This window comes from Delphinus delphis, chromosome 4 (assembly GCF_949987515.2).
Source record: "Delphinus delphis chromosome 4, mDelDel1.2, whole genome shotgun sequence".
In the NCBI taxonomy this organism is placed as follows: Eukaryota; Metazoa; Chordata; class Mammalia; order Artiodactyla; family Delphinidae; genus Delphinus; species Delphinus delphis.
The window spans coordinates 58,586,942-58,605,723 of record NC_082686.1 but is presented as its reverse complement, the minus strand read 5'-3'; the positions used below and the strand labels follow the sequence as shown (position 1 = coordinate 58,605,723).

The 18,782-nt window shown below is 35.0% G+C and overlaps 1 protein-coding gene across 1 annotated transcript in view; it reads left to right on the top strand.

The window, feature by feature from the left end:
* The window catches only part of SLC9C1 (solute carrier family 9 member C1), a 96,806-nt gene that overhangs the window by 15,173 nt on the left and 62,851 nt on the right, over positions 1 to 18,782 (top strand). Inside the window, exons 5-8 of the mRNA XM_060010134.1 lie at positions 1,570 to 1,698; positions 6,619 to 6,780; positions 11,243 to 11,342; positions 15,312 to 15,455. Of these exons, the coding sequence (XP_059866117.1) occupies positions 1,570 to 1,698; positions 6,619 to 6,780; positions 11,243 to 11,342; positions 15,312 to 15,455 (535 nt within the window). The remainder of the gene's footprint in view (positions 1 to 1,569; positions 1,699 to 6,618; positions 6,781 to 11,242; positions 11,343 to 15,311; positions 15,456 to 18,782) is intronic.

The following is an 18,782-nucleotide window of genomic DNA, read 5'->3' as shown; positions in this document are numbered from 1 at the left end:
ATACATTCACATTGTTTTGAGCTTTTTAGGGTCCACTGACTTCTCTTATGTTCCTTGTCTGTTATTTATTTCTAAATACTCACATTTTGTTATAGCCCCATTTTCTAAAATGGAATAGTTATACAACAGTGTCAGTTAGGGTTTGTCTTTGTCTTTGTTTTTGACTAAAAAGCCACCACCAAAACATAGTGGCTTAAAATTACAATTATATATATATATATATATTTTTAAACATCTTTATTGGAGTATAATTGCTTTACAATGGTGTGTTAGTTTCTGCTTTATAACAAAGTGAATCAGTTATACATACACATATGTTCCCATATCTCTTCCCTCTTGCGTCTCCTTCCCTCCCACTCTCCCTGATGGCATAGGCTGGGCTCCACTGATTGTGGCTAGGCTTACTAATGAATCTCCAGTCAGCTGGAGGGTCATTTGGGGACTAAGTGATCTAGGATGGCCTCAACTAGGAAGATTCACCTTTCTTCCATGTATTTCTCACATTCCTCCAGAAGGGTAGCCAGGGAATGCTGCCATGGTGGTGGCAGGGATCCAAGAGAGAGGAAGCAGAAATCTTCCTCAAGCCTCTGCTTTCATCAAGTCTCATTAAAAAATAGTATTTTTTTTAAATTTAAAAATCAGAACTCTTTGGTGAGAGAAACTGCAACTTCTTACAGCAGAGGGCCTGGATGAAGGGAGAGGTGAAGAATTGGACCATCAAGGCAATTGAACTTCCACAGGAACAGACTGCCTTGGCTTTTCTTCTCTTCCAACAGCATACTTACTGTATTAGATTGTGATCACAACTATAGAGTGGTTGGTTCACAGGGAGGGCTTTTACCATTTCCTTAATAATATTTCCTTTCTATGGACATTTTGAAAACCATTAAAGGTGCTCAAAGTTATAGTTTTCCCCTACAGGCACATTGAATAGCAAAGAAAAATGATAATTGATGGATATCTAAACTTAGAATATCATCATAAATAGAGGAGGATGAGGATGGAAGTAGATTATATCAGGGTGCTCTCCATTAATGGAACTTGATTTCTAAAACCATCGAAAGTGATGTATGAGAAAGTCAGACAATGTCTAATTATAGTGTGATTATCAGGACAATTGCCTTAATACTTTGATTGGGTACCATGGTATAAAGCCTTAGTTTATAAATATACTTTATTCCTCCACCATCAGTTTTTCTTGTCTTAAATGCATGATGTATGTATTTATATAAGCCAAGTCTCAGAATTAAAAGTAATAAATTTTATGATTTCATCTGTGCTTTGAAACAAGGAATGAGAGCTGTAATTGATTATCTTACTTACATAAACTATAATCAACCACAATTAATTTGGTAACTAATCACGGTGATCTAGACTTAACTTGTAGTTGATACATAATGAAATTTCCTTGAAGGGAGTTTACAAACATGACTAAAGTATACTTAAGTATGTAGGAAAAGTATGTGATATAAATACATAGCTGAATATCCTTCTAATTGTTGATAAAATTTTATTCTTCAACATTGATGAAGTTTTTCCCACCTTAAAAAAATATTTTTCCTTCTGCAGGTCTTTCTAGAGGCCTCGTCAATTTAATTAATGGAGAAAGTCTGATGACCTCTATAGTGTCTTTAATAGTGTTTAGTAGTATTATGGATATTAACTTTGGCTTGCAAAAAAAAGTAAACTATTCCTTAGGTAAGGACTTATTTTTTTCTTAATTTCTTAAAATTAGAATCCTGTATTTTCTGAAAGTTTACATGGATTTTGTAACACCTTACCATAAGTTATGCTTATACAAACATAATTGTATTAGTATAATGATTTACTCTTTACAAAGCACTACCACACATCCCTTATTTAATATCTGTTGTAGTTTTGTTGTGAGGCTGAGTTGGGATTTTTCACGAGGATGCATATAGAAGCAACATTCCACAGGCCTAGGCTGAATCAGAATGCTTGATAACAAGAATGAGGGATGTTGTTTTTTATGCGTTGAAGATGAACTCAAAAGATAAGCCAAGTAGTGCATCCACCAGTGACGAGAGGAGGTGGCTTCCCTTCCCTTCACCCTGGGACTATCTCCCTGCAGGCAATACAGAAAGCTGTCAGCTCAGGGAGGAAATGTGAGTTATACAGCCATCTACAAGGCCTGAGCGCAGTGCTTGTAAGCAAAGAGACTGTAATATGCCTGGAAGCTCATTTACCACATTCAGATAGCCCTGAACAATAAGTATTTTATTTCCTTTATCATATGTGTATGTGTGCATTTGTGTGTATGAAATAAATGATATATGCACACTATAATGAGTGATTATAAAGTATTCATAAAGTATACAGATGAGTAATTATCACTCAGGACCAGAAATACAGTTACCAGCACTCCCATGAGCATCTTATATGTCCCTTCCCCATGCTTTCAGTGGTGCTCAGAGTGTAGTCTCAATAAAATTAGAAATTAAAAAGGAGAAGTTACAATCAACACCACAGAAATACAAAGGACCATAGGAGACTACTATAGGCAACTATATGCCACTAAAATGGACCCCTAGAAGAAATGGACAATTTTTTAGAAAGGTACAATCTCCCAAGACCAAACCAGGAAGAAATAGAAAATATGAACAGACTAATTACAAGCACTGAAATTGAATCTGTGATTTCAAAAACTCCCAACAAACAAAGGACCAGGACCAGATGGCTTCACAGGGGAATTCTACCAAACATTTAGAGAAGAATTAATACCTATTCTTCTGAAACTATTCCAAAAAATTGCAGAGGAAAGAACACTTCCAAACTCATTCTATGAGGTCACCATCACTCTCATACCAAAACCAGACAAAGATACAAAAAAAAAGAAAGAAAATTACAGGCCAATATCACTCAATATCACTGATGAACATAGATGCAAAAATCCTCCACAAAACACTAGCAATCCAAATCCAGCAATACATTAAAAGGATCATACCCCATGATCAAGTGGGATTTATTCCAGGGTTGCAAGGATTTTTCAGTATCTGCAAACCAATCCATGTGATACACCACATTAACAAATTGAAGAATAAAATCCATATGATCATCTCAATAGATGTAGAAAAAGCTTTTGATAAAATTCAACATCCATTTATGATAAAATCTTTCCAGAAAGTGAGTGTAGAGGGAACCTACCTCAATATAATAAAGGCCATATATGACAAACACACAGCTAACATCACATTCAATAGTGAAAAACTGAAAGCATTTCCTCTGTGATCAGGAACAAGACAAGGATGTCTGCTCTCCCCATTTTTATTCATCATGGTTTTGGAAGCCCTAGCCACAGAAATCAGAGGACAAAAAAAAAAAAAAAGAATTAAAAGGGATCCAAATTGGAGAAGAAGAAGTAAAACTGTCACTGTTCACAGATGACATGATACTATACACAGAAAATCCTAAAGACACTACCATAAAACTACTAGAGCTCATCAATGAATTTGGTAAAGTTGCAGGATACAAAGCTAATACACAGAAATCTGTTGAATTTCTATACACTAACAATGAAAGATCAAAAAGGGAAATTAAGGAAACAATCCCATTTACCACCACATCAAAAAAGATAAAATACCTAGGAATAAACCTACCTAAGGTGACAAAAGACCTGTGCTCTGAAAACTGTAAGACGCTGATGAAAGAAATCAAAGATGACACAAACAGATGGAAAGATATACATGTTCTTGGATTGGAAGAATAAATATTGTCAAAATGACTATACTACCAAAAGGCAATCTACGGAGTCAAGGCAATTCCTATCAAATTACCAATAGCATTTTTCACAGAACTAGAACAAAAAATTTTTTAATTTGTATGGAAACACAAAAGACTCAAAAGCAAACTTGAGAAAGAAAAACAGAGCTGGAGGAATCAGGCTCCCTGACCTCAGACTATACTACAAAGCTACAGTAATCAAAATGGTACAGTACTGGTATACCATACTGTTTTGATTACTGACTATTCTTTTCCAAAAAGAATCACCCCTCTCATGTCTTCCTCTAGGGAGCTGGTTCAAGTGGTGGACAATTAATTACCCTACTTGTGCATAAGAAGCACTTGCTTTCAGCATTGTTCTGTATCCAATTATTTTACCCAGGCCATGGCAGCTTGGAACATCAACTGGAACCCCAGTTTAGCACAGGAAGGTACATTCTCTTTAAATTCTTCATATATGCCATCTGTGGTGTATAAGAAAACCAAACCAACTACCTACATACAACCTTTTCCAAAATCCAGAATACAAAACGAGGTGACACCATACAGCACTTAGAGAGTTTTTACCATAAAACTTGCTGCAGATAAGGGCTTCCTGAAGATGAATAAGATGAACAAAAAAGAAATGTTTATATTCAGAAGCATCTTAAAAACTCAAGAGCCACCCTTGGGGGAAACTGAAAAATGTAAAATGTAGTCATACATGCTGGTCAGAAGGATCCAAGCCCAGCCCCTATACCTGATCTAGTATTCTACCAGGTCCCATTTAAGATAGTAAATACTGATCACAGAATTTCAGGGAACTTTATCAGAGGCAACATCTACAATCTAATCAAAAGAACTTTCTTGATATTCACTGAGAAGCAAAAAAAAAAAAAAAAAAAAGAAAAGTACTGATTTAGAAGTTAATTCATTCATTAATCCAACAGTTACTTGTTGATATGTACTATGTGATAGCTCCTATTCTAGGCCCTGGTGATTCAGCCATGAACATAATAGTCCTTGCTTTTGTGGAGCTTGCCTCAAAATTTTGACTATAATCAATGGAATAGAATTTTGTTTTTGATTAGATTTCAGAGGAGTACAAACTTTTAAGTAATCACTGTTAAAATGATAATAGTAACAACATTTTATTACAAATGTCTGCTGTAGAAAGAAGAGAAAAGTGAACTTATTTTCTTCGACATCAGGACTTTCTCTGAATTTTTAATAGGAGAATTTCCCCTAAGAAAGGTTCTTGATAAGTTTTACTGGTATTTCATTTATATCAGTTAACACAGCTGTGAAACAGTAATTTTCATAGTAATCATTATTTTACAACATGTAATTATTTAAACAGTAGTGCTCTATCTTTGAAGTGAACACATATTTCATAATAGGGAAAACCAAGAAGTTACTGCACTCAGAGGTTCTTACCTTTTCCTATTTGTATATTAGAAGTTTAAGAACATTATAAGAAGTAATGGATTTGCTTTGAGGCTTTTCCTAACCTAATAAATCCATTCAGCATATATTGTACTCATTAAGAGCTATTTTTCTTTCTTAAAGGGGAAAGCAACTTTTAAACTGGGTCTTTTAACTCCAGTTCCCTGCATTTTTCTGAAACCAGAGTTGGCCTCCAGCCTATGTTTCATTTACAGGAGGTGCTGGATTCCCAAAATTATCATCATGGTCAACTTCATACCTAGAATGGATGTGACTTAGAGGGTCATTCATGAAATTCTCCTCCCAAGTTCACACTATCCCTACGGATGTTAAATCTTTCTGCTTGGCATATCTAGAAACCGTGGCTCCCTTTCAGCCATAGGAATGAGACTAGGTAGAGAAGGAATCTAAATAGCCTCAGTACTCTTAACAGTGCCCTCTCCACCAGTGGACATGATTGAGGATTCATAAATGGATTCTTTCTCCTTCATTTTACTATCTAAGAGCATAGTTCTAGGATTTACTTCCCCAAATTTAGCCTTGTTTTTCGATGTGGTTGCTGTTGCTGTTTTCTGTTGGCCATTCTTTGTTTCGATTTTGTTCTTGCTCTTCACATATTCTGTTGAAGTTGACCCTTCAGGCTTTCCTGACCCCAAGACCCACTCTCATCTGTAATTCAAACTTTGCTCCTCTGTTCCTCACCCTGTAAAGGTGGGAAGGACTTCCTCACCCACTGAAAATGCCTGATTCCGGCAATCAAGGCTATCAAGGGCTTAGGTCTCCTGTTTTCCTGGGGAGGGCATCATAACGACTGTAGAAAGCAATTTGGCAAGATATAATAATATCGATAAAGGATCAACTATCCTTTAGTGTAGTAATTCCACTTCTGGGGACTAAGGAAGTAATCAGAGAATTACAAAATAATTATGTACAGAAATACACACTGCAACATTGCTTATCAGGGAAAAAACTGGAAACAATGAAATGCCCAACAATAAGGAACCAATTGGATCGGTTTGGCAGGCCAAGACAATACAGGAAATTCACTCAGCTGGGACTCAGAGGCATTCCTTGTTTCGTATTTCTTTGTGTGTATTATGTTAGACCTGGAAAATAAGTTCCATGGGTTTAGAGACTTTCTACTTCTCGTTCATTACTGTTTTTCCAAAATGTATTACAATTTTGGCACTGAATAAATATATATTCCCTAATGGGGACTGAAAAAAGCTCTTAAACTAAACTGATCAAATTTTACAAATTTGTGTCTGACTTTTAACATTTGAAAAGAAACTCTTTCAATTTAGGAATAAGAAAATACCCTACATCTACCCCAAAAACTATGAGCTATTTTTAAAGAGAATGACGAAAAGAAAAGTTGACCCAGATTATCACTTAAAATTAAGAGCAAGTAAGTTCTATTAATTATTTCCTGTTTACTCCCCTTTCTTACAGCTCATAGCATCATGGATAAAATTTGGTCATATTGTATAGAAAGTCTCTTGTTTGGAATTCTAACTTCAAAACTGGTACAATTGTGGTTGTCTACTGTTTTTGGAGATGATGTGAATCATATAAGTCTCAGCCTTTCAATTCTATACCTCATCTTTTATATTTGTAAGTAAGAGGGATATGCCTAAAATTAAATGATGTAGAAAAATTGAAAATAAAGATATGGGAAATATTTAGGCCAAAAAAGAACATTCAACTGATCTAGAAGGAATATTTTTGAAAACAATGTATCAAAGGAGATTAAAAATATGAATATGTATACAATGGAAAACAATGTGCCAAGATATATAAAGACAATTATAAATGACAAGAGAAATTTGACAAAATCATTACAATGAGATACTTTAACATGCCTTTCCTAGATAATTTCATAACCAAGTGGACAAAAAAATGACTATGGCTATAAAAAGATTTAAATAAAAACTCAAATGCTTGGCTCACAAGATATATAAAGAGTTTTATCTTCCAAAACAGAATACTTATCCTTTACATAGACATATAGACATTAACAGAAATAAACTAGACTAGAAGAACATTACAATAAAATTTCAAACATTGCTCAACCACAATGCAATTAAATGCTAACTTCAAAAGGAGGATCTTTAAAAATAAACATTCTAACTGCCTGAAATTTAAAAAAACTTTTCTTGGTAACTCTTCAATCAAAAAGGAAATAAAAATAGAAGTTACAGATCAAGGAAGGCTAAACATTAGAAACTCTATCAACATTACTAATCCATTTACCACAACTCCCTTCTCAAAGAAGTATGGCAGGCAATGATAATTAGCCATATCACTGTTCCCTGACAGAGCCTCAGAATCACTTTCAACCCAGCCCTTTAGACAGCTCCACAAATGATTTGGAGTTGGCATGTGTGATAATACTTACTTCCCAAATTACACTATGTCTTTCCATTACACTTAGGAATAAGAGTGTTGCCTAGCCTCATATCCGTGATTAAACACAGATGTAGAGAATGGACTTGAGGACGTGGGGAAGGGGAAGGGGAAGCTGGGACAAAGTGAGAGAGTGCACGGACTTATATATACTACCAAATGTAAAATAGATAGCTAGTGGGAAGCAGCTGCATAGCACAGGGAGATAAGCTGGGTGCTTTGTGACCACCTAGAGGGGTGCGATAGGGAGGGTGGGAGGGGGAGACACAAGAGGGAGGAGATATGGGGATATAAGTATACGTGTAGCTGATTCACTTTGTTATAAAGCAGAAACTAACACAGCATTGTAAAGCAATTATACTCCAATAAAGAGGTTAAAAAAAAAAAGTTCTGGAAGCTCTAGCTAATATAATAAGAAAAAAAGAAAGACGTTTATACATTTTAAAGGAGAAAATGGTTACATTAGTCACAGCATTTTAGATTATATAGAAACACCCGAGAGAATTAATTAATAAACTAAGAAAACAAGGTTCTTTAATAGTTTGATATAAGGCAAATATACAAAAATTAATAAATCAAATAGCACTCTTATAAAGCAGCAGTAACTAGTTATAAAATATAATGAAAATTGATTCTCTTTACATTAGCAAAAAGTTATAAAATATCAAGGAATAAACTTAACAAGAAGTTTGGACTTAAACAGAAAGCTACACATTTTATACTTCTGAGAAATATAAAATTTAAATAGACACAAAGAAAAGCTTCTTTTTAGAAATGCTAGAGTAACAGGATTCACTACTTTCATGTCTGAGGAAGGAAAGGCAGAACATAGGGATGTGAGGTTTCCTAACTAATCTGGATTTAAACCAATTATAATCTAGTGAGGTTGCACAATTGTTAATGAATTAATAGACAGTGAGAGAATAATGAGTCAGTACAAGTACATTCGTTACATACTACTTTAATGGTGTATTCCTAATGCTACAAAATTTATATTCCAGCAAACATAATTTCCTCTAACATCATTAAGTAAGCATAGCCTCAAGATTAAGAGTTACACTCAAGGAAATAATTTTATCTATTTTAATTTTAAAAATTGAATTATCATTGATTTACAATATTATATTAGTTTCAGGTGTACAACATAGTGATTCAGTATTTTTATAGATTATACTCCATTCTAAGTTATTACAAAATAATGGCTATATTTCCTTGCACTGTACAGTAGATCCTTGTTGTGTATTTATTTTATACATGATAATTTGTATCTCATAATCCCCTACCCTATCTCCAAGAAAATTATTTTAAATTTTTAGAGTCAAGATGTCTCAATAAACATTTTAGCAAAAAAAAAAATCCTAGGACAGAATTTCATGAAAACAGATAATGAGTAAATATAAATCTAATGTAAAATAACTTTTACCCTGACCTAGCTTATTGTTTATATTAATATCTTCAAGGTAGTCATCATAAATATTTTCCAAATTTTACCATTACTTAACAAGTTATAAAGAGTAGTCCAGGATTTGATCTCAAAGCACATGCATCCACAGTTTCCTCTTCCTTCACGATTCAAAACTGACTAAGTAAAGTGTTCGTTTCTGGCTTAGGTATCATTCCTAGCCAGAACTAAAATAAAGAATATAAAACTTGTAATTTTCCATCTCTAGAAAGGAAGACTCAATAGTGTGATAATGTTGTACATTTCATCAAATTAAGATTATCACAATCTGAATCAAATAATGATAGAATTTTGGAGGGAGGTGAAATTTTACAGAATAATTTAAAAAATTCATCTGGAAACAAACTGTGAGACTATGCATGACAACTTTTTTAAAGTGAAGAATTTTACAATTAGGTAAGTATTAAACATTTAAAAAGCCTATAGTAATTAAAATACAACTGCTATTAACAGGGAAATACAAAGTAAACCAAAGAAACAGAAGGGGCACAAAACAGATCCATGTATGACAATTTGATAAACATGGCAATAATGGTCAAAGTGGCATATCCATAATATTCTTCAATATTAAAACAAAAATTTTAATTTGTACTTGTTAACTAGAACAATGTCTAGTTCAGAGAAAAAAAAATTAAGAGAAAAAAAATAAGCCCATTACAGAACTGTATTGCTGTATAATCCCTCTGTAGTTTTTCTTAATGTGTGACTGTATATATGTATGTTAGAAGCAAGCCTCTGTGAGTGTTCACAGGGTACTCCACCCCTCTCTAAGATCTTAATCCAATTATCTTAAGCTTCCAATTCTATAGTCTATGAAAACCCAAAGATATCTCCTCATAATTTCTGAAAATTTCTGGAGTTTTCTTCCTCATAATCTCTGCTGCCTCCTCATAAATATATAGCAATTTCTTCTTCTTAGTAAACTCTAGTGAAGATGGAGACAAGGGGAGCTCACAAGGAAAATTACGTTGTGTAGTTCACAACTCTATGAGATCTAACAGCTACCCATATCTCCTCACTTTTCCATGTTTCCCGCTTAATTTTTACCACTTGTCTCCAGTATAGAAATTCAGCAAGCAGCCTTTAATGCTTGGAGTTGCCTTCTGGGTGTCTCATTCTGTACTTTCAAGTAGCTTATCTTATGATTTTTTTCTAGGCAAATATAGTCCTCTCTTCAATAGAAATTTCAATCAAAATGTTCTTTACTATGCGGCTGCTTCCCACTAGCTATCTACCTTACATTTGGTAGCGTATATATGTCCATGCTTTGTGACTGCCTGGAGGGGTGGAATGGGGAGGGTGGGAGGGAGGGAGACGCAAGAGGGAAGAGATATGGGAACATATGTATATGTATAACTGATTCACTTTGTTATGGGGCAGAAACTAACACACCACTGTAAAGCAATTATACTCCAATAAAGATGTAAAAAAAAAAAAAGAGGAAACAAACAAACAAACAAAATGTTCTTTAAAACTATACCTGAAGTCCTGGCAGTGGAATTATGGGTATTCCCTTTTTCTAAAAAATATAATCTCTATACTGTATCATATTATTTGAATTTTTCACAGTGATAATATATCACTTTTATAAGCTACTTTCAAAATTATTTTTCCCTCTAGCTCATGAAAGCTATGAGAATGTTTAAGAATATTCCACAGTTTTGTACACTTTTCAGTCCCTGACAGTAAATTCACCAAACCAAAATTAAACTGGGGGAGTAGATCCATATTAGGTTTCTATTGGCTCCACTCCCTTAGTCTTGTCACAAGATCAAACCATTTCTATCTCCTACTGTCTTCTAAGAAAAAGTATGTGAAGTGAGCTAGTCCATAGAGAGCTCATCAGCTCACTTCTATTTAATTCATCCAGAGCCCCTCTGAAAAAATTAGACCTGTGAAGGGTGCTCTAGCCTCACTAGGGCACATGAAGAGATTTGTGAACTCCACATTGTTGCCAATTATCAGAAGCCAAAGCAGTGCAAGGATGTTCATTACAGACTTTTCTGCACAGTTGGGTATGAATCTAAGGAGGAAGAAGGACAATGGGTGGTGATAATAATTTGTGATATTATCCAGTTGAAACCAAGGGAGATAGCCTCTCTATATGAAGTCACTGCTATCAGATATCTGATGTTTTCATCTCTGGCAAAATTTGTGCCACTGTTGATGTAAAATTAATATTTTATATTTGTTTCTTTAAAAACATAGGTAAGCTAGTTGGAATGTCTGGAATATTTACCATCGTCGTTATGGGACTTTTTTTAAATTCTACAAGTTTTAAACCAGGAGTTGAAGCACTTCTTCTTGAGTGAGTGGCTAGCATATTTTCACTTTGTTTCGTACATTAGAAGTTATAATATTGTAATAGTAACTACATCTACGTCTACATGGTCAAAATAAGACACTGACTTGAAAACTAGCTAACTAAAAACCCGTTCTAAAAACTCTGTTGCCTATGTCCTCTAAACCTCCATCTTTAAGCAAAATTTGTAACCTCACTTTGAGTTCATGTTGACTCTATTTCACCACTAATTCCCTTAAGTCTGACCATATTACTCAGTAATGTTCAGTCTAATCCCCTAGACAGGGGCTAGGATTAAGGTAAGGCAACTGAGGCCTTCATCTCAGGCACAAAATTTAAGAGGGTGCCAAAACACTCAGTAATCAAAGCAAATATTTTAATGCAATATTTTAAAATTGAAATTAATACAAAAAATCCATGGTGAAAATACAAAATTTTAAAAGAAAGATCAGTATTACTAACAATTCCTTTTGCCTCAGGCTCCAATATGGGTCAGTTTGGCACTGCCACTAGAATGGAAGACCAATATTTTAAGGACAGTGAAGAGAGGCCATGCAAAGCCAATTAAAAGATTAAGCTGGGGCATTTAAATACAATTGGCAGTGTTAAAAAAGAAAATAGAAGAGTACAAATTGTGCCTTGCTCAAGGGCACCCAGCTGAGGGGGTGAGTGGAATCTGTGTCAGTCTTGAAGAAAGGGTACTTTCTGTAATGTTCCAATACATGGGATGGGAACTTGGCCTAAATCACACAATGGCAACATATTAATACGTGTTAACAGAGGCCCTGAACATAATCAATGATTTTTTGGCTTTTGGGAGATCATTATGGAAGATGAAGTAAGTTCAGAAGTCAGAAGCTGAAAAGTATAGGATTTTATAGGATTTCCTGTCAATTACAAAGGAAGCCAGTTGTACTAGCAGCTAGGCAGCATTAATTGGGCCACCATTGTAAGAAGAATTTAAAATGTTATGCATGTATTTATATCTATGGGAAGTGATTCTGAAGGCTCCCTTCATTCTTGCTGTAACTGAAAGCTGGATCTCCCCTGAAGACATTATTTCCCTCGTGTTCCTTAAAGGTTATAGTGTCTTTCTCACCTGCATCCCTGGTGCTATAAGACTAGGGTTGAGGTGGGTGATTTTTCTGTACCTCAGTCATTTCTATATTATTTTTCTTATTCTTCCCCAAAGGAGCCCAGTTTTGAAGCTCATGCCATCAGATTATACCATCAGCCACCCTCTTGGTTGTAGTTATCTCTAGAACTCTGAGTCACACTCTCCATTTTGTGAAGATCTTGGCCGCTGTCTCACTGCGACTCTCTCCAACATCATGCTATCACCATCCTTAGTGGCATCAATCAATATTCACACAGTTGATCCTACTATTCCCTCACCTTTCAATTCGAAGACTTCATCTCCTCCTGTGAGCACATCTATCACTCCGCTTCAGCCACCCACTTTATGCTCATAAAAATAATAACTTCATAATCTCAATTTCAAGAATCTTACTATCTAAAATATAATATGTGGCAGCTCCTACTCTCTGAGACAGTAGAAATCTAAGATAATAATGGTAAATCCTATAAGAGTCTACAGCAGGTCCATGCTACTCTCTAAGAGAGGAGGCGCACCATCTCCCATCTTTTCAGCTTAACCCCCTAGGACCCCAATTCTAACAATTCTGTTGTCACACTGAGAATATAACGCATTGAACCTATGATGTTTTCTGACCCTCACCCACCTCATTTCCTCCTTACCCAGATCATTTCTTTTCTTTAAAACCATCTAATAACTTCTCATTTGGCTACAAGTCAAAGTTGTTTCACTGGCAAACAAATGATATATTTGTCCCCCTGTTACTTCTGTGATTCATTTCTACCACCCTCACCCTCACCCACCCTGCTCTAGCCACACTTGTTATTCCTCAAATATACCAAACAGGCTTCCTGTTTGGGCTTGTGTTCTTGTGCTTCTGCTCTTGAAATGTGCTTCCTTTACATATTGGCATAAGTAGCTGCCAATTTCATTCTTCTATTTCATGCTTCTATTCATACATCACCTTGTTAGAAAGAAATTCCCCAAATAAGAGATACTTCCTTGTCAACCCATATAATTCTTCTTAAGTCATATAGTACTACTTGGTTTATTTTTATTTTTTAAATTTTATTTTAATTTTGTTTATTTTTGGTTGCATTGGGTCTTCGCTGCCGTGTGCGGGCTTTCTCTAGTTGCCGCGAGTGGGAGATACTCTTCATTGCGATGCGAGGGCTTCTCATTGCAGTGGCTTCTCTTGTTGCTGAGCACAGGTTCTAGGCACGTAGGCTTCAGTAGTTGTGGCACACGGGCTCAGTAGTTGTGGCTCACAGACTCTAGAGTGCAGGCTCAGTTGTGGCGCTCGGGCTTAGTTGCTCTGCAGCATGTGGGATCTTCCCGGACCAGGGATCGAACCCATGTCCTCTGCATTGACAGGTGGATTCTTAACCACTGTGCCACCAGGGAAGTGCCAACCTGTATAATATTTTATTCTTGGCAAATTGATGTCCCTAAAATGTCCAGGCCATAAGGTCTTATCATTCCTCTAGGCTAAGGGCTGTGCAACATTGAGATATAAAAATGATACAGATGCCTAGATCTATAGTATCAAAATCTATGAGGGTGAGAGCATGGGATATCTGATTTTAAAAAACTCTTCCAAGATGATACTTATATACAGAAAGGGTTGTGACCCTTTGCTCCCGTAAAAGGTCTAGATTTGTTAGGATAACTCATGATCACCAAATAAAGGAAACAGACTTTAAAAAAAAATTCAGAAGCTTTTTTCTGTGTGCCTGACTGATTGAACACACACACGTACATGCGCACGTCTATTAGATGGATTTGGAGCTTGGTTATTCAGCTCATATCCACTCTGAATTTGGTGGGCATTGATTCCTTACAGAATCTGGTTTCCTCCTCATAAGATTTCTCCCGTTAATTTCTACCATATATGAAAGAGTCTTGATAACTCTTCAATATATGTCACTTAATTGATTTGATTACATTTTGTGCTAATCTCAACAAGACTGAGATTTTTGATATTTGGAGACATTTTCCCACAGCGTTTCATATTGAAATTTTCTCTGGTAATGCCTAGGTATTTGTGTTTCAGGGACAGAGTCTGGCAGCATATGGGTAAAACCAAGCTCTTTTTCCTCTCATAAAATGGTGTTCATGTGCCCTTTTAATCTTTTCCATTTATTTTGCTACACATATAATGTCAACCTTAAAGACATGAAATATACAGAAAGATAACATGAAGTTTTAAATAGCTATGGTCCCAACACCCAAAAATGACAAATACTCGTGTCTGAGTGTACTTTTTCAAACTGCTTTGCCTGCAGCTGATGAGAACGTGAGCTTTGGGAATGATGCAGAGTTTTCCTGGGCTCTGGAGTACTTGAATAAGTACAGACTCAGAAATCACAAAAGGAGAATCTACAAAGGGCATTCATGTGAATAAAAGATTCATTCACATATTCTAAGTGCTAGCTAGATTTTGGGCAAAGGCTTAATTCTATCACTATGTAAATCAGACTAGTAGTTCAGTATTTCCTTTTAAAATAAACAATTTTAGATCTTCCTAATGATACAAGGACTTCACAATCAGTATTTTCCAGCTACTTGAACCATAGTGCCTGAATGAGTTCTGTCAAATAGTATAGCTACAACCTAACATATCTTTCAAAGTCAACCCAAATAGAAAGACACTGATTGACATTCAGTGTAAACTGGTTAAAATTGCTTTAGAAGTATTTGTTTACTTGCCTTAGTGCTCCTTACTCCCCAGTTAAATTATAAGCCCCTTGAGTGTTGGTGAATGCCTTATTCATCTTTATTTTCTTTATAATGCCTAGCACAATGCCTTACATAGGTAAGTCTTGCATTGAACATGTTAGATTAATTAATTATATTTAAATTTTTTTCTAAAAATGCAGATTCTGGAGTTGTCTATCATTTGTTGCTTTTCTTATGGTGTTCACTTTCATTGGACTTCTAATTCCTGCACATACATATTTATATATATCATTTTCTGATATATATTATTCATTAAATATCTGCTTAACACTTGTTGTTTTCAGGTAAGAAAGTCATTTGAATATTTCTATTTATAAGACATTAACTAAGCCTGAAGACATTCTTTAAATGACAGAGATGTTTCATACCTTAGAATGAAAAATTCACTCAAACTTTCCAAGGAATCATCAGCAAGTTAGCACTCAGTGTTTTATTCAATTTTTAACTACATTTCAAAGCAATGCAAACTTGTTGTAAAATTTTTGAAAATTAGAAAAAAGAAAAAAACTTCTCATAATCTTACTACCTAGAAGCAACCACTATTAACATTTCGTATATTTCCTCCAGTGTTTTTTATTGTTTTTTATTCTATGAGGTTTCATGAAGTTAAACACCTATCATAAATAAAAATGTTATCTTGCTTTGTTCACTTAATATTATATATTAATATTATATATATATTATATAACAAATAACTTACTCTTAATAAAGTATAGTTGGAAATTGCTTTTTAAAAATCAGGGAGGGACAAATTGGAAGACTGGGATTGATATATACATGCTACTATGAATAAAATAGATAACTAATAAGGACCTACTGTACAGCACAAGGAACTCTACTCAATGCTCTGTAATGGCTTATATAGGAAAAGAATCTAAAAAAGAGTGGATGTATGCATATGTATAACTGATTCATTTTGCTATACACCTGAAACTAATACAGCATTGTAAATCAACTCTACTCCAATAAAATTTTTTAAAAAAGAAAGATAACCTTTCTTTCCTCCTAAATTATTATTCACTATTATTTGATATCTGCTCTGTTCGGTGTTCTGACAATTCTGGCATTCTGCCATGTTACGTTATGTTATGTGATGTTATGTTTAGTTACTTTTAGGTTACATTTTTCTAGCTTTGATTCAAAAAAATTAAAAATAAATTAAATGATCACATGTCTAATAAATAAATAAAAATCATATGGAAGTTCTCCTTGTAAATGTCTTTTTTTACCTAAATAATTTTTGTAGCCCCCTTTCCAGTGTTAAAAGGCAGAAAACAATCTGCTTATGTAACTGAAAAGGAGATAACATAGAAGAGGAAAACCACCATAACAATTCTTTAATCTCCATCACCAAAATTGTTAACATTCTACTTCCATCTAGGAAGATTAGTTGGGACTCAACATCAAGTCAGCCAGTGCCAAGTAAATGGAAATTAGCCCCAAATTGTCAGATACCGTTAGTGTAAAATATAAGAATGATCTGTTATTAAAAGAAGAAATAGAAATGAATTAACTGATACTGGGCAGATTCAATAAGATTAAAATCTACAAAGAAAAAGAAAGAGAGGACATTATTTTCTCTCGTATTTATTAGATTTGCTTTTATTTGTTGTTTTTTTTTTTTTTTTTTTTTTTTTTTTTTTTTTTGCACTTTTCTTGTGTCTTGTGAGTTTTGAAACATAGGGATGTGAGCATCAGAGAGGATGCGGGAGACCATCTAACCCAAATGAGACAAAATTTACTGACCAGGAAATTGATGCTCCGATAGGGTCAGTAACTTATCTCTGGTCTTATAGTTAACAGCATTTATTTCTACATAAGGCATCTCCCCCAAGCCTTCTCAGGCTCCAGCAATAAATGCCTCCCAGTCATTCCAGGGGTTACAGACTGCTTTAGGCGGATCTCCTTTCCCTAACAAGCAAAACAGTAGGCATATGAGGGAGCATGGAGAGGCACCATAGAGACCACCAAAATCAGCAGTTTGTACAAGGTTAGGAATTAAATTTGAGTCTCCTGTCAGTTAGCATTCTTTTTTTTTTTTTTTCTTTTTTATTTGTGGAAAACATTTAGATATCTGGTAAAAGACTAGAATTTTAAAACTCAACTTTTATTTATTCTTTGGTGAACTTCGAAACATTTTAGAGACTTAAAAATACAGATTGTAAATTTAGTAAGACAGCCATGTAGTAAATGATCATAGTTGGAAGCCCATCTTAACTCTTGGTGAATAGGCAGGTAATCACAAAGGTGATCCAGGAGTTGTCTATTATAACACCACCTCATGCTCAAACCCAAACGCTTACTTAAAAGTAGGCTGAATTGGTTGGTTTCTTTATGTGTCTCTTTTTTTTTTTTTTTTAACATCTTTATTGGAGTATAATTGCTTTACAATGGTATGTTAGTTTCAGCTTCACAACAAAATGAATCAGTTATATATATACATATATTCCCATATCTCTTCCCGCTTGCGTCTCCCTCCCTCCCACCCTCCCTATCCCACCCCTCCAGGCGGTCACAAAGCACCGAGCTGATCTCCCTGTGCTATGCGGCTGCTTCCCACTAGCTATCTACCTTACGTTTGGTAGTGTATATATGTCCATGCCTCTTTATTGCTTTGTCACCGTTTACACTTCCCCCTCCCCATAGCCTCAAGTCCATTCTCTAGTAAGTCTGTGTCTTTATTCCTGTTTCACCCCTAGGTTTTTCATGACATTTTTTTTTTTTAAATTCCATATATATGTGTTAGCATACGGTATTTGTCTCTCTCTTTCTGACTTACTTCACTCTGTATGACAGACTCTAGGTCTATCCACCTCATTACAAATAGCTCAATTTCGTCTCTTTTTATGGCTGAGTAATATTCCATTGTATATATGTGCCACATCTTCTTTATCCATTCATCCGATGATGGACACTTAGGTTGTTTCCATCTCTGGGCTATTGTAAATAGAGCTGCAATGAACATTTTGGTACATGACTCTTTTTGAATTATGGTTTTTTCAGGGTATATGCCCAGTAGTGGGATTGCTGGGTCATATGGTAGTTCTATTTGTAGCTTTTTAAGGAACCTCCATACTGTTCTCCACAGTGGCTGTATCAATTTACATTCCCACCAACAGTGTAAGAGGGTTCCCTTTCCTCCACACCCTCTCCAGCATTTATTGTTTCTAGATTTTTTGATGATGGCCATTCTGACTGGTGTGAGATGATATCTCATTGTAGTTTTGATTTGCATTTCTCTCATGATTAGTGATGTTGAGCATTCTTTCATGTGTTTGTTGGCACTCTGTATATCTTCTTTGGAGAAATGTCTATTTAGGTCTTCTGCCCATTTTTGAGATCTAGAATAGAGTATATCTACAAAATGTCTCTAACACTTTTTTTTCCACCTGGAGAAGCACCACTCAAAGGTGATGTGGAATTACTCCACTACTTTCCTAAGAGAAAGAAAGAAAAAGAATAATACCATTCTCTTGGTATGGAATGCCCTTCTGCCTTCCTTTCGTGCCATGCCAACAGAGTGTGAAAGATGGTTCATTGGTCTGAGAGTTGGCAGTTCCACAGGGAATAGATTGGAATAGCATAGAATGGGATGGAAAGAAATTTCTATA